Raw genomic sequence first — 17,119 nt, forward strand, 5'->3', positions numbered from 1 at the left:
GGCCGGGGGCTCCTCTCCGGCGCCGGTGGGAGTTGAGCCCTCATCATGGGACCTGCGGCTCGGCAGCTCGGAAAACCACCGAGACCCAGCGTTCGCCAGCCCCCAGCCTGACGGAGCCCTGGTTAAATCCGTGCCCGCGGAGATGGCTTTCCACACCCCCTAACGGCGTGCGTTCCGCGCACTCGCACCCGGGGCGCCGCGAGGCCCTGGGGGCGGTTGAATACGTCCTGCTTTAAGCCTTCCTCCCCCCAGTGGCTACACCCAGGATGGAGGCTGTCCTGACGTTTGCGCAGATTGCGTGTTTAGCTTTTGTAAGGAATGAGATGCGGAATGGGAATTTGGGGTGTGAGGAAGTGTGATTTATAATGTTTAAAAACTTTAAGTGCACATAAAAATAATTCACCCACATTATAAACCCCACTAAATGATACTCTTGTCTTCTGCCCCGGATTATACATTATTACACAATTTTGATTAGAGGAGATGCAATTCTGCTCTTACTCTCTTAACGTTTCTTTTGCATAGTCCCGGATATGTATTTATTTATTGGTTAACCCTCACTTGAAGATATTTTTTTCCGCATTGATTTTTTTAGAGTGGAAGGGAGGGAGGAGGAGGGAGAGAGAAAATCAGTGATGAGAGGATCATCATTGGCTGCCTCCTGCACGCCCCCTGCCACCCGGGGCGTGTGCTCCGCCGGAATCCAACCTTGACCTCCTGGGTCATGGGTCCGCGCTCAGCCACTGAGCCACACGGCAGAGCTGCATAGTCCCAGATTTAAAAAAAAGAAAAGAAAAAGGGGCTCTAGCCAGTTTGCTCAATGGTTATAGCGTCGGTCGCAAGGGCGATTCTGGTCCAGGGTACTACCTTCGCGGCAGGCTCCATCCCCGGTCCCTGTTGGGGCACTTGCAGGAGACAACCAATCTATGTGTTTCTCTCTGTCTCTCCTCCCACTTTTCTCTGAAAATGAGTGGAAACAATATATACTCCCCTAAGGATTAATAACAACAAAATATCGATTGTGTGTGTAGTTTTATTCAATTACCCTGTAATGGAACCTTTCCATATGTCCAGTGTTCCTTCTCCAAAAATCTTGCAGTGACCATTTTGAGCATACAGCTTTTTCTTTCTGTCCTTGGCATAAATTCCCCAAAGGGGAAATACTGAATTAAAATTATGTGTTTTCTTAGGCACTGAGATAAATTGTTTTCCAAACAAGGAATATTTACGTAGACATTTTTCAAAATCTGGATGTTTGTCCGATTCCCCAGCTGTAATGCACAGTTGGGTGGATCTCCAGCCATTTTTGTGGGTTGGGAAATAGGCTGTGCAGCCGCTGTTCCATAGACAACTGTGCTCTCAGTCAGACTGAAGGGGGTAATGGCTGCTGCTTAGAGGCCACTCAGCCTCCAGTAAATTCGTTCCCCTCCGAGCTTCACTCCCCCATGTTTAAATGGGTCTGCTTCCAGGACCTGCTGTAGCGAGCTGTCAGAAAACGGTTCTGCCGGGGACAAGAGCGAAGTGCCTGGGATCACAGACAGGGAAGAGTATTCAATTTAGGTTTTACAGTTCTAATTTTCTTTAATACTGATAACAAAAAAGGCACATTTTATTTGAGGTATGTCACTAATAAAAATAATTCTTTATACTTTATGATGCCTTTTCATTTGCAAGCTACTTTTATTTCCATCTGTTAATCATTGCAACTCTGAGGTCAGGCTTTATTCAACAGACATTTGTTATTTAACAACTAGAGGCCCCGAGCGCTAGAGGCCTGGCTGGCGTTGGAAGCGGGAGCGTCTGGCTTGGAAGGGCAGATCCCAGCTGACCTCTGGGCCCTGGGCAGCACCCCACTCTGCCTGAGTCATCAGACCCCCCCCCCCCCCCCCCTGCAAGTGCTGCCAGGTGATCGGCTGAGTGATTGGGCCCTGCTCACACCTGCCTTGGCCTGGCACTGCCCGCTCACCTGCTCCACGATCCTGCCACAGTCCGGTTCTAGTCAGGGCCCATCAGGTCGGCAGCGCCTCCGCTATGTCCTGCTGCCAGCGCCACGTCACCGACGCCCTCCATGTTCCGTGCTGCCCCCTGGTGATCAGCGCACATAGGGAGTGGTGGAACTCCCAGTGGAGGGTACAATTTGCATATTAGGTTTTTATTATATAGACTCATTTGTTGAACCTCTACCATGTGCCAGGTGCTGTTCTAGGGATATACAGAAGAGAATAAAATAGTAAAAAAAAAAACTGCTGTTCTGGACATTAAATTCTGGTGGGGGAAGCTGTTTTCACCAAGTGTCTATCTCTTGTCAGGAAGGGAAAGGCTGAGACCTATGAGGCCAAGTGTAACTAGTAACCGTGGAAGGCAAACTCAAGTCTTCACATTCCTCCTCTAGTTGTCTTTAGCTAGAAGGCATTTACACAGTGGGTGCTTAGAGGGAAAGCAACACTTTAATGTGAGCCTTCCTCGTCTGAAATATGGGTCAGTGGTTTTGAAATTGTTACGTCTGAAGCAAGTAGTTTTTCAGTGTGGTTTCATTCATGAGACTTAACAGATGGTCAGATTTTATTCAAAGAGGAATATGATTTGCTTTTTGAAAGATGCTGAGATTCTCTGAAAAGGGTGTGTTTTCATATGTGTTATAAATCTCACATTCTAAAGTAGATTTAGGAAAATGTAAAAGCGACTATAGTTTATTGGGGAGAAAAATGGGAGTGTTCTCTTTTGTGTGTGTTTATACGTATGTGATTCTTTTTTAAAAATTTATTTTTCAATTACTGTAGACATAATCTTGTGTTACTTTAAGGTGTATACCATAGTGATTAGACATTTATGTACCTTATGAAGTGATCACCCCAGTAAGTCTCGTTCCCACTTGGCACCATACATAGTTATTCCAATATTATTGACTATATTCCCTAAGCTATACTTTATCCCTGTAACTGTTTTAATAATTGGCAATTTGTACATCTTAATCCCGTTCACCTTTTTCACACCCCCTTCCCCAAACCTCTTCCTCTCTGGTGACCAACAGTTCTCTATATCTATGAGTTTGTTTTTTTTTATTTTGCTTTTTAGATTCCATATATAAGTGAAATCATCCAGTGTTTGTCTTTCCCTTGGACTTTTTTAATTTTTGGAGGAACCTTCATACTCTTTTCTCTAGTCTGCACCAATTTACAATCCCACCAACGGGGCACAAAGGTTCCCTTTTCTCCACATCCTTGCCAACACGTGTTGTTTATTGATTCTTTTTAATTTAAATTCTTTATTGTTTAAAGTTTTACATAGTCTCTTTTCCCCCTCATTGTACTTTCCCTGGCCACTCCCACCCCCTAGCACACACCCTCACCCTCCTACTGTTTGTCCATTGGTTATGCTTATATGCATGCATACAAGTCCTTTGGTTGATCCCCCCCCCCCCCCCCGTTTCTTCCCTCTGAGGTTGGATGGTCTGTTCGATGCTTCTCTGTTTCTGGATCTATTTTTGTTCATCAGTTTATGTTGTTCATTATATTCCACAAATGAGTGAGTTCATGTGATATTTATCTTTCTCCAACTGGCTTATTTTGCTTAGAATAATGCTCTCTAGGTCCATCCATGCTGTTGCAAATGGAAAGAATTCTTTCTTTTTTATAGCAGCATAGTATTCCATTGTGTAGATGTACCACAGTTTTCTAAGCCACTCATCTGCTGATGGGCACTTAGGCTGTTTCCAAATCTTAGCTGTTGTAAATGGTGCTGCTGTGAACATATGGGTGCATATATCCTTTCTTCGGATATATTCCTAGAAGTGGGATTATTGGGTCAAATGGGAGTTTCATTTTTAATTTTTTGAGGAAACTCCATACTGTTTTCCACACTGGCTGCACCAGATTGCATTCCCACCAGCAGTGCACAAGGGTTCCTTTTTCCTCACTCCTCTCCAGCACTTGTCCTTTGTTGATTTGTTGATGATAGCCGTTCTGACAGGTGTGAGGTGATACCTCATTGTTGTTTTGATTTGCATTTCTTGGATGATTAGTGACTTTGAGCATGTTTTCATATGTCTCTTGGCCTTCTGTATGTCCTCTTTTGAAAAGTGTCTATTTAGATCCTTTGCCCATTTTCTGATTGGATTGTTTATCTTCCTTTTGTTAAGTTGTATGAATTCCCTGTAAATTTTGGAGATTAAACCCTTATTGGAGATAACATTGGCAAATATGTTCTCCCATGCAGTGGGCTTTCTTGTTGTTTTGTTGATGGTTTCTTTTGCTTTGCTGAAGCTTCTTATTGTGAGGTAGTCCCATTTGTTTATTTTCTCCTTAGTTTTCATTGTCCTAGGAGCTATATCGGTAATGATAATTGCTATGGCCCTACCAGCAGTTCTCAACCTGTGGGTCGCGACCAGCGGAAAACACATATAGCATATCAGATATTTACATTACGATTCATAACAGTAGCAAAGTTACAGTTATGAAGTAGCAACGAAAATAATTTTATGGTTGGGGGTCACCACAACATGAGGAACTGTATTAAAGGGCAGTGATTCCCAAAGTGGGCGCTACCACCCCCTGGTAGGCGCTGCAGCGATCCAGGGGGGCAGTGATGGCCACAGGTGCATTTGGGGGCGATGAGTAACTGCTATTAAAATTTAAAAAAAATTAATTTCCAGGGGCTGAGTAATATTTTTTCTGGAAAGGGGGCGGTAGGCCAAATAAGTTTGGGAACCACTGATTAAAGGGTCACGGCATTAGGAAGGTTGAGAACCCCTGCACCGGTTTGGTCAGTGGATAGAGTGCCGGCCTGCACACTGAAAGGTTCCAGGTTTGATTCCGGTCAAGGTCTCATCGATGTTTCTAACTCTCTATCCCTCTCCCTTCCTCTCTGTAAAATAAATCAATAAAATATATTTTTTAAAAAATAAAAAATAATTGCTATGACATATGTCTGATATTTTGCTGCCTATGGATTCTTCTAAGCTTTTTATGGTTTCCTGTCTTACGTTTAGTCCTTTATTCATTTTGAGTTTATTTCTGTGTATGGTGTAAGTTGGTGGTCTAGTTTCATTTTTTTGCATGTATCTGTCCAATTTTCCCAATACCATTTATTGAAGAGACTGTCTTGATTCCAGTGTATGCTCTTGCCGCCTTGTCAAATATTAGTTGAGCATAATGGCTTGGGTCAATTTCTAGGTTCTCTGTTCTGTTCCATTAGTCTATATGTCTGTTCTTGTGCTAGTACCAGGCAGCTTTGAGAACAGTGGCTTTGTAATATAGCTTGATATCTGGTATTGTGACCCCTCCAACATTGTTCTTCTTTCTCAGGATTGCTGTGGCTATTTGGGGTCTTTTTGTTAGTTTGTTTTTAAATATATTTTTATTGATTTCAGAGAGAGGAAGGGGGAGAGAGAGAGAGAGATTGAAACATCAATGATGAGAGAGAATCATTGATTGGCTGTCTCCTGCACACCTCCTACTGGGGATCGAGCCCGCAGTCCGGACTGGAATCGAACCTGGGACCCTTCAGTCTGCAGGCCAACGCTCTATTCATTGAGCCAAACTGGCTAGGGCTTGGGGCCATTGTTTTTTTTTTAATTCCATATGAATTTTTGGAGAGTTTGTTCTAGGTCTGTGAAATATGCCCTTGGTATCTTAATGGGGATTGCATTGAATCTATAGATTGCTTTGGGTAGTATGGACATTTTAATGATGTTGATCCTACCAATCCATGAACACAGTATATTCTTCCATTTGTTTATGTCTTTCTCTATCTCTTTTTTCAACATCCTATCGTTTTCCAGTACAGGTCTTTTACCTCCTTAGTTAAGTTTATTCCTTGGTATCTTAATTTTTTTGTTGCAGTGGTAAATGGGATTTTTTTTTTTTTTTTTTTTTTTTTTAGTTTCTCTTTCTGTGAGTTCATTATTGGTGTGTAAAAAAGCCATAGATATCTGGGTGTTTATTCTGTATCCTGCTACATTGCCGAATTCATTTATTAAGTCTATTAGTTTTTTTATGAAGTCTTTAGGGTTTTCTATGTACAATATCATGTCATCTGTGAATAATGACAGTTTTACTTCTTTCCAATTTGGATACCTTTTATTTCTTTTTCTTGTCTGATCGCTATGGCTAGCACTTCCAGTAGTGTGTCGAACAGGAGTGGTGAAAGTGGGCATCCCTGTCTTGTTCCTGTTCTTAGGGGAAATGGTTTTAGTTTTTGCCCACTGAGTATGATGTTGGCTGTAGGTTTGTCATATATGGCCTTTATCATGTTGAGAAATGCTCCCTCTTTGCCACTTTGCTGAGAGTTTTTATAAATATAGTTGTTGGATTTTGTCAAATGCTTTTTCTGCATCTATTGATATAATCATGTGATTTTTGTTTTTCAATTTGTTTATGTGATGTATCACGTTTATTGATTTGCGAATATTGTACCAGCCTTGCATCCCTGGAATAAATCACACTTGATCATGGTGTATGATCTTTTTAATATATTTCGGGATGTGATTTTCTAATATTTTGTTGAGGATTTTAGCATCTATGTTCATCAGGGATATTGGCTTGTAATTCTCTTTCTTTGTAGTGTCTTTATTTGGTTTTGGAATTAGGATAATGCTGGCCTCAGAAAAAGAGTTTGGAAGTGTTCCTTCCTCTTGAGAAGAATGTATATTCTGCAGCTTTGGGGTGAAATGTTTTATAAAAGTCAATTAAATCCATCTGATCCAGTGTGTCCTTTAGAGTCTCTGTTTCCTTGTTAAGTTTTTGTCTGGAAGATCTATCCAGTGAAGTCAGGGGGGTGTTAGAGTTCCCTACTATGACTGTATTATTGATCTCTCCGTTAAAGTCCTATAGAAGTTTGTTTTTTTTTTAAATATATTTAGTTGCTCCTATATTGGGTGCATATATGTTTACCAGTGTTATATCCTCTCATTGGATCGATCCCTTTAGTATTATGCAGTGACCTTTGTTGTCTCTTGTGAGGGCCTTCATTTTAAAGTCTATTTTTTTCGGATATGAGTATTGCTGGCCTTAGGGCTGCTTAAGCAAGTGCTGGAAGGCACGCCAAGTTTGGTTGCTGCTTGTTTGGGGTTTGTGGATCTTTCAATGATTTTAAGAAAGTGCAGCGGGAGCTGAGGCAGGCCGCTTGTGTGGAGGAGCTATGGAAGAGGTTGGGCTGGGCTGGTGATTTGGGTCAGCTGGGGTCTCGTGGAATCACTAGGGGTGGGGGAACGGTGTTAGCCTGGTTGATCGACAGCCTGCACCTGCTGGCTCTGTTGAGGGAGAATTCCAGAAAGGAGCAATGGTGCCTGCCAGCACTTTCATCCCAGTTGAGAGCTGCCCCTCCAGCCCCTGCCTTGAAGTTAGTCAATTTAGTTGCTCCCCATGTCCCTGGAACTTTTCAAGCTACTGCCCTTGCACTGAAGCTTAGAGTGGGTTTGTGCATGAGTGAGTCTGGGTGCACTCCCTTTAAGAGAAGTATTTTGCCCTAGCCAGTTTGGCTCAATGGTTAGAGTGTCAGCCCACAGACTGAAAGGTTGCGGGTTTGATTCTGGGCAAGGGCACATACCTCAGTTCAAGGCTCTATCCCCAGCCTGTCCCTGGTCAGGGCGCTTACAGGAGGCAAACAATCGGTGTGTCTCTCTCACATAGATGTCTCTCCCCCTCACTTCTACTCTTTCTAAAAATCAATGGAAAAATACACACGAGTGAGGATTAACAGCAACAAAATATGTGCCTTGGTCTCTAGCAGCCCTTTGTCTTTCTCAGATGCAATCCCCACACTAGTTTTTACAGCCAGATGTTATGGCAACTCCTCTTATCAGCACTGATGCCCAGTTTGGGGAGCCCAGTGTGGGTCTGGGACCCTTGGTCCTAAGGAGGGCACCTTCACAGCCAACATAGCCCTCTGAATTATTATTTGTTTTTAAATATATTTTTTATTGATTTCAGAGAGGAAGAGAGAAGGAGAGACAGAAACATCAATGATGAGAGAGAGTCATTGATTGGCTGTCTCCTGCATGACCCCTCCTGGGGATCAAGCCTGCAACCCTGACATGTGCTCTGACTGGGATTCGAGCCATGACCTCTTGTTTCATAGGTCGGCTCTCAACCTCTAAGCCACACCAGCTGGGCAGCCCTCTGAATTCTTAATCGCCACATTGTGGGTTTGGGACCTGCCCATTCTGTATCTACCCCCCCCCTCCCCCCCCCCGGCCCACACACACACACACTTCTACCATCTCAACGTAGCTTCTGTATATCCTCAGTTACAGGAATTCTGTTCAGTTAATCTCCAGGTGGCTCTCAGTGATGGTTCTATAATTCAGTTGTAATTCTGATGTGGTTGTGGGAGGAGGCAAGCACAGAGTTTTCCTATGTTGCCATCTTAACCGGAAGTCTGGGAGTGTTTTCTTTCCTCTCCCTTTCATACTAAAGCCAATTTGCCAATTTAGTGAACCTTTTGCTAGCCTCATTCTGGTGATTGTCATGTTTCTAAGGAAAATTTGAAAAACTCCCTGTTTTTTGAAGCTTGGTACAGAGCAGTACTTGAATTTCTAGCTTCAGCCCTTATTTTTGAACAGATGAAATGAATAGTCACAGAAAATGACTATTGGTCACCATTTCCAGTTGGACTCCCTGCCTGTGCCATTTTGAGGGTGGATTAGCTTAGGTTTTGATATGGAAACTTCGTATCTAAAGACTGCAACCTCAGAGACCACAGTCAGAGTGATGAAGGACATTTAAACCATCACAGATAAGGCAAGGCTCGGGTGAGGAAATACTTTGGAGAAGAGAATACCCAGAGAAGAGAGCCATCCTGAGATATGGTGTGGACTGTCCTGTGGCAAAGAAATGTGATGCTTCCTGTAAATTTTCAAGGACGAGGACCAGTGGGGGAGGCTGCAGAGGGGAATCTTGGTGTGTTGAAAGGAAGAATTGGGAATGGACAGGCTGCTCAGGATGTGGGCATCGGTTCAGTGGGCTGTTCAAGCATCTGTGTGTGGCTCTTTGGCAGGAGTCCTGTAATTGGGCTGAACCACCTCTAAGATCTCTTCCTATCGCTCAGATACTTTTGCTCTAAGTGTTCCAAGTCCTCTTAAAAATGCTGTTATACTTTAAGAAGCTTCATATTTGAAGGTTGGGGGAATGTAAAAAGATGGCCACTTCATGCCTATTACTGTACTTGTTTTGTAGGTAACCAAAATATTATAAGTTGATTCATAGGTAGCTTCCATTTACCAAGCATATCATGTGTGCGGGGCACTGTGTAAGTGCTGTACAGGAATTAGTTTTACAGTTATCCAGTAAGGTCAGTATTCACAGTTGTGTGGATGAGGGAACTGAGGCTAAGAAAGGCTAAGTCACTTATGCAAAGCACAGTGAGTTAATTGGAAGTAGTAGCCGAGATGCAAATATACATTTGACCCCAAAGCCTGTATTTACACCTACAGGAGAATGAGTTTTGTTGTAGTTTCCTTTTCCAGACCTGTACCCTCTGTTCCTAAACACAGAACAGACATATATTGGTTGAGAGGTGGTGTTAGAACATACCCAAGATCTCTTCCAACTCTTGACTGTTGGTCATTAAATATTTCTTTCTTTCCTTTATTACAGCCACTCTGCCCTACACTATGCCATTAAGCAAGGGTAAGCAAACTTTTACTGTAGAGGGCCAGATAATAAATATTTTAGCCTATATTCAACACTACCATTGTATCCATAGACAATCTGTAAACAACGAGTGTGGCTGTATTCTGTTACAGTTTTTTTACAGAAATAATTTTTGGAGGGACCTGATATGGCCTGTGGTTTGCTGATCCTGCTTCACAGCTATTTTCTTCCTTTTTAAGAATATATTTTTATTGATTTCAGAGAGGAAGGGAGAGGAAGAGAGAGATAGAAACATCAGTGCTGAGAGGGAATCATTAATTGGCTAACACCCCCTACTTGGGATGGAGCTCACATCCTGCCCAGCCAGGAATCAAATTGCGACTTCTTGGTTCATAGGTCGAGCCATGCCTGCCCGGCTGAATGACAAACTTCTTAATGGCCTTGCCCTTGGGCACGCATCAGGTGCAGTTGGTGCAATGAGTAAGCTGCACAAGGCTATGGCCATTTCTGGCATAACCATTGTTCCTTCTTTTCTTGGTCATCTTAGAAGCAAGAACCCGAGAGCCCAAAGCTGTTTGCCATGGCAGACACCGGTGGTCCACCTTGGTCTCTTTAGGGCTTTGGTCAGTTGTGCATATGTTTCTTTTTGTAATCTGTAGGCTTTAGGTGAATTCATTGTAATGCCCCATATTTCCCAATTGGAGTCCCTTAAGAGGGCAGTGTGTGTGGGACCATCATTTGCACTAGCCCATTACTGTGTGGTTCCCTGCTTGCAGTTACTGCAAAGGCATGCGCATGGGTACAAGGAGGCCTGTTCAGGATGGTAACCAGCAAAATTTGGCATATCTGCACCATAGCATACTAGCAGCAGTTAAAAGACTATTTTCTAACCTGGATTGTCAAATTTTATTGTTTAATGTAAAAGCAAATTATAGGTAGATTTGTACAATACCTTTTTATGTTAGAAATGTATTTTTTACACATATATTTTATGGGGGTCACGTTTGTGAATGTGTGAAAAAGGCCTGATGGTGTCCAAACCACACTAAGAAGAACTGGGGAGGCGGGTGGGAAGGAACCTGGGATTGGGGCTGGTGACTGTAGCCTTCACTGTCATATTTCTGTTTGTATTTATATTTTTAATCCTCACCGGAGGATATTTTTTCCATTGATTTCTAAAGGGAGTGGGAGAGAGAGAGGGAAACTTCCGACATTAGAGAAACACATCGATTGGTGGCCTCCCGTACCGCCCCTACCAGGGTTGGGCAACGGAGGTACATGCCTTTGGCCAGAATCAAACCCTTCACCCTTTGGTCCGCAGGCCAATGCTCTAACCATTGAGCAACAGGCTAGGGCTATTTCTGTGTGTTTTTTTACAAGGAGAATGTGTTTGAATATTACTTGTGTAATTAAAGTTTAAGCATAAGATCTGTGTGGCTTCAGCCCTTTCATAATCTCCACCAGCCTTCCCAGAGCCATCCCAAGTAAACAAACAACTGCAGACTGCAGTGGGCATGCTGGGAAGGTGTCCCCATCCCCCATGGCCTACTAGAGTGTGGCTGTTGCATGTACTCAGCCCAGAGAGTGAAGGTAGAAGGGAACTCTAATGGCAACGGGTTAGAACCTCAGCTCCATGACCTTCTGTTTGGGCATGTTGCCTGTCATTTGCAAGGTCACTTCACTTCCCTGCAAAATTGTTATATGGTCAACCTTGTGGTCTGCTAGAGCAGCGGTTCTCAACCTGTGGGTCGCGACCCCTTTGGCAGTCGAACGACCCTTTCACTGGGGTCGCCTAAGACCATCCTGCATATCAGATATTTACATGACGATTCATAACAGTAGCAACATTACAGTTATGAAGTAGCAACGAAAATAATTTTATGGTTGGGTCACAACATGAGGAACTGTATTTAAAGGGCCAGAAGGTTGAGAACCACTGTGCTAGAGGAAAATGCAGATAACAGGGTCAGTTTTAGACCTGACGTAGGCATCTGAGAGGCAGCTGCAAGGCCGGGGGAGGTTTTAGGGTAAGCAGATAATTCAGGAAAAGCTGGGCATAGATGGTCACTTACTTATTGTTTAAGGATCAGTCAGTCCATGTCCTTGCTAATGGCTCTGCATTTTTTTCTATGTGTTAATCCAGGAGGAATTTTGTTGTCAGAGAATAAAAGGAGGTTGTCCATAATTGACTTTAAGCAGCAAACAGTAAAACACTGAGCTCTTCAGCTCCACCTTTCTTGTAAGTTTATCATTTATTCCCAGTGGTCATGAAAACTAATTCAACCATGTGGTAACATATTTTCATAAATCTAGAACTCTAAAATCTAAATGGTCTTTTTATTTGTCCATAAATATTTAACATAAAAGACTCCATTATGATGAAAACTAATTTTCTTCAGCTGAAGTCATTTTGTTATTAAGAAAATCCATTCAGGTGTGTTTAATATCATATGGCAGTTGATATATTTTATATCCTTTTAGGCTCTGAGAATTGGAAAACCAAGAAGGTTTTGATGTTTTGTGTGGCGCCAGCTGAATTAGAAACCAAGATGAACATAACCAAAGGAGGCCTGGTGCTGTTTTCAGCAAATTCTAATTCATCATGTATGGAGCTTTCAAAGAAAATTGCTGAGTGAGTTATAATCATAAAATTTGTATTATGTGATGTTTTCATTTGATAATCAGATTAGCACTGATTGTTAAACTTGATAGCAGATAATCTGCATGTCATCTGTATATATTAGGGCTAACCTTTTTATAAATTATCATAACACCCTGTACATTCATTCGTCAGACATTGATTGAGTGCCTTGTGGGCGCCAGGGATAGTTAGGGCTTCATATAGAATATTTGAGTATAAAGAACAGTGAAGTGGATACTGTACAAAAATAGTTTATAGATTATAGTTCAACATAATTTTAGTTATTTTAGGTATTGATATTGGGGCTTAACTGAACAGCCAGTCAAAATCCTTCCTTACATTTAGTAGGGGTCCAGACAAGAAGCAAGTCAGCAAAATAAACACGATAATTTTAAGTGGTGATAAATGCTATGAAAAAAAACCACAGTGAAAGGAGTGATGGGACAGGCTGTTCTGCTTTTGCTTGGGTGCTCAGGTGCCTTTTAAACGGAGGGGATGATAGGTGAATTGAGAACCTGAATGAGTCACTGGGTGAAGGTCTGGGGCAGAGCCCAGCAGGCAGAGGAGCAGCAGATTCAGAGCCCAGTAGTGAGCAGCAGGAGTTGGTGTATCTCGGGAATTTGGGGAGTGTAGAGAGCACGAGGAAATGGTCAGGGAGGCAGGCAGAAAAGAACTGCGTCACCTGGGTAGGCATGGGGTGGAGGGTGAGGGGTTAGGTAATGGAGTGACAGTATAGTTTAATATTAACTTTAAATTTTATAATGAGAATACCTCTGTTTTATTTTTATTAATTTACAAATCATCCTTAGATAGTAAAGATGTTGAGTCTATTCTATTACCTTTTCAGCTTTTCCTCCCTTTCTCTTCTCTAGGCGGCTGGGGGTGGAAATGGGCAAAGTGCAGGTTTACCAGGAACCTAATCGAGGTGAGCTATCTTTGACATGCGTAACATTGACCTTTTTACAGAATATGACATACTGCCTCAGTCCTTCATCCTCCACTATTATAACAATTAGACTTAGTGCCCAGTTAGTTCCATGAGCAGGAAGTCATGTAGGCAAGGTGGGCGAGAGTGGTGTTTTAGCTCCTACTAACACCAACTAGATGTAGAACCCTGGAGCAAGTCACATCTGAGGGCCTGAATGCCACTTCTTAGACCTCATTTTAATAAAAACTGCATAGATATGTGAACTGACTGGTCAAGTGAATGGAAACATTATTTCAGTTGTTGGTTAAATTTATGTCACCTTAGGCAGGATGAGTAAATCCTGTGTGGCCACATACTAATTGGTTGTTATTCTTTACCTCCATGTAAGCTGTCATCAGTTAGACTTCATGAAATCTTGTTAAGAAATGCTTTTTGCTGCCCTGGCCATTGTGGCTCAGTGTTTAGAGCATCGGCCCGCACACCAAAGGGTCAAGGATTCAATGCCCTGGTCAAGGGCATGTACCTGTGTTGCAGGTTCAGTTCCCACCCTGGTGGGGATGTGTGCAGGAGGCAACCAATCGATGTGTCTCTCTCATATTGATGTTTCCCTCTCTCTATCTCCCCCCCCCCACCAGCCTTCTCTCTCTCTCTCTCTCTCTCTCTCCCCCCCCCCCCCCCCCTTCCACTTGCTCTAAAAATCAGTGGGAAAATATCCTCGGGTGAGGATTAATAATAACAACAAAAAGAAATGCTTTTTGCTAATTGATTTATGCTATTGCATAAACATCTCAAGTTGTAAAAAGCATCTATTTTCTGTATTCTAGCAGGGGCTATGGGCAGCTTGCATGGGCTTGAGAGTCAGACAGCTTATCCTTGGCAAGTTATATAACCTTTCTAAACTGCAAGTGATTAGGAGTGTTTGAGGACTAAATGGGATAATTGTGTGCCTAACACAGCTCTTTGCATAGAGCAGGTACTCAGTAAATATTAGTTCCCTCTCCTTTTCCACTGTAGTATTTGGTCAAATACTTACATATTATGGAACTTAAAACAGATGTTGATGAAAAGGCACACATTTTCTCTTCCCCATTTATTTCTCCATTACTGCCTCCTCTTTCCACTCTTCCAAGTTGCCTCATGTGGCTTCAATAGGTAAAAAGTGTAATTGAAGAAAATATGCAGGGAAAATTTGGAGAAGATAATGCTGCTAAAGGGAAGAATGTCCTTTGTCTAGTTTGGAAGGGAGGGTCCAGGGGAGAGCTAGTGGTGGAAGACTCAGGAGGAGGTTGGCCCACCCTCCAGGTTCACGAAAGAGGGGAGAGAGAATAGTTGGTGTTTGTTGGGAAGGCAAGTGGAATAGCATTTATGGACTCCTTCCTATTACTAGGTTTTGAAGAACTGAGTTCAGGGATGATGTTAGGTAGGAAGGCTCAGAAGTAGCAGGGGCAGTATTTGGTTCCAGGTCTCTCTGGCTCTAAAGCTCATTTTTTTCCTATGATACCACGCTCCCTTTTAAAATGTATTTTGTTTTTTCCCAACATTTTAAATGAAAATGTTCAAACATAAAAAATTTGAAAGAATAGTACCTAGATTCTACCACCTAGATTCACATTTCACATTTCACATTTTGCTATGTGAATATGAATGTGTAGAAGTAAGTTGCAGACATCAAGACACTTAACCTCTGTACTTGGGCATGCATCTGCAAAGAGTAAGGACTTTATCTCTAGTCATCTAAAGTCTAGTCTATTTTCAAGATTCCCTACTTGACCTAAAGAGCCTTTTATAGCTGTGTTTTGTTTTATTTTTCAAACTGGGATTCATGGTTCAAGCACTGTGTTTTTAATATCTCTTTAGTTTCTTCTAGTCTACATCAATTCCTCACCTTTTCTTTTTTCTTCCTATGACATTGACTTTTTGAAGAGGCTGTTTTGTTCCGTTCTGGGTTTGTCTAATTGTTTTCTTCTGGCTGATCACAAATTTTTTGAAAGTAGAGTATTGGACCTTATTTATTGTTATTATTATAACATTTTGTTCCTAGTAAGTTCTTCCTTGTTGTGGTTAAGTGAATGAGTATATAATCCTATATAATAAAAGGCTAATATGCAAATTGACCGAACAGCAGAACACTGGGTCACTATGACGTGCATGGACCACCAGGGGGCAGACGCTCAACCCATGTGCTGCCCCCTGGTGGTCAGTGCACTCCCACAGTGGGAGCGCCGCTCATCCAGAAGCCGGGCTCACGGCTGGCGAGCACAGTGATGGTGGTGGGAACCTCTCCCACCTCTGCAGCAGCCCTAAGGATGTCCGACTGATGGCTTAGGTCTGCTCCCTGTGGATTCAGCAATTAGTCGGACATCCCCCGTGGGCTCCCAGACTGAGAGAGGGCGCAGGCCAGACTTAGGGAACCCCCATCCGAGTGCACAAATTTATTGCACTGGGCCTCTAGTTTCCTATAAAGATACTGTGCTCAGAGTGGTACAGCGCTTTCTGCTTATACACAAGAAGTGGGAGGGTAGGTTTACTGGTTTCAAGTCAGAAATGTAATTATGTTTAAAAAGTGTAGCTAATGGCAGTATGCTTATTATGGTTTTGTAGCATCTAAAACTAATCTCTTTTATAACAGTTTTAATTTCCATATTTTGTAACATTGGAAAATGTTGAAATTTTTTGTGTATTTTCAAAAACATAAATTATATACCTTCTTCACCCCTCCCCTCTTTTTTCCCTTTTCTTTCCAGAAACAAGAGTACAAATTCAAGAGTCCGTGAGGGGAAAAGATGTTTTCATCATTCAAACTGTTTCAAAGTAAGTACTAACCCAACAGAAGCATTGTTGCTTTCTGGGTTTCTGTTTGGGCGTGAATGTTCAGAATAAGAGTCGGTTAGACAGGAAAAATTAAGATAATTTTAAAACTGGTATTTTACTCCACTTATTTTTCTGACTTAACTGCTGCCTTTATGTGTAACCAAGTACAGTAGTCTCACAGTTATCCAGGGGGTACATTCCAAGACCCCCAGTGGATGCCTAAAACTGAGTCCTATATATACTCTGTTCTTCCTATGCATACATACATATCTGTGATAAAGTTTAGTTTATAAATTAGGTACAGTAAGATATTAACAACAACAATACAATAGAGCAATTACAATCATTCTATATAATAAAAGGCTAATATGCAAATCGACCGAACGGCAGAATGATTGGTCACTGTGATGCACATTGACCACCAGAGGGCAGATGCTCAATGCAGGAGCTGCCCCCTGGTGGGCAGTGGGCTCCCACAGGGGGAGTGTTGCTCAGCCAGAAGCCAGGCTCACGGCTGGCGAGTACAGTGGCGGTGGTGGGAGCCTCTCCCACCTCCGCAGCAGTCGGACATCCCCCGAGGCTCCCAGACTGGGAGAGGGTGCAGGCTGGACTGAGGGACCCCCCTGAGTGCACAGATTTCATGCACCAGGCCTCTAGTACTATAATAAAAGTTATGGGAATGTGGTATCTCTCTCTGTCTCTGGTAACTGATTTGATAACCAAGACAGCTTACTGAGTGACTACTGGGCAGATGTCATATGCAGCATATGGGATAATTAATGTCCCAGGTGGGATGGAGCTGGACAGCTACGCAAAATGGTACACAATTTAAAACTCATCAATTGTTTATTCCTGGAATTTTCCATTTAGTATTTTCCTACCATGGTTGACTGAGGGTAACAAACCACAGAAAGAGACACTGAGGACGGGGGCCGTGGGGCTACTGCAGTGGAGGAGAGCAGGGGTGGGGACTGTCCGTCCCTCGGGCCATATAAGGCCCGTAAAATCATTTGGTCTGGCCCTGCCAAGGCACCTGCAGGTGGGACTCAAAATTCAATAAATCTAGGAGCTTTGTTCATAGCAACATACATTTATATTAAGCAAATGATGTTATAAATATCCAAATGGCCCTGGGCAGAAAAAGGTTCT

At 42.6% G+C, this 17,119-nt stretch overlaps 1 protein-coding gene across 5 annotated transcripts in view; it reads left to right on the forward strand.

Moving 5' to 3' along the window:
• Window positions 1-294: 294 nt before the first annotated feature.
• Window positions 295-17,119, forward strand: part of PRPSAP2 (phosphoribosyl pyrophosphate synthetase associated protein 2) — a 57,331-nt gene continuing 40,506 nt past the window's right edge. For 3 of the 5 annotated variants that reach the window (XM_023745076.1, XM_023745077.1, XM_023745078.1), the window contains exons 1-5: window positions 295-311; window positions 11,734-11,829; window positions 12,072-12,222; window positions 13,104-13,156; window positions 15,904-15,970. In XM_023745076.1, coding sequence (XP_023600844.1) covers window positions 12,104-12,222; window positions 13,104-13,156; window positions 15,904-15,970 — 239 coding nt within the window. In that variant the 5' untranslated portion in view covers window positions 295-311; window positions 11,734-11,829; window positions 12,072-12,103. Of the gene's footprint in view, window positions 312-10,196; window positions 10,214-11,733; window positions 11,830-12,071; window positions 12,223-13,103; window positions 13,157-15,903; window positions 15,971-17,119 lie in introns of those variants that run through there. The other 2 variants (XM_006103856.3, XM_023745079.1) reach the window with 2 other exon arrangements.

The sequence above is a fragment of the Myotis lucifugus genome, unplaced genomic scaffold (assembly GCF_000147115.1).
Source record: "Myotis lucifugus unplaced genomic scaffold, Myoluc2.0 scaffold_513, whole genome shotgun sequence".
Classification (NCBI taxonomy): Eukaryota; Metazoa; Chordata; class Mammalia; order Chiroptera; family Vespertilionidae; genus Myotis; species Myotis lucifugus.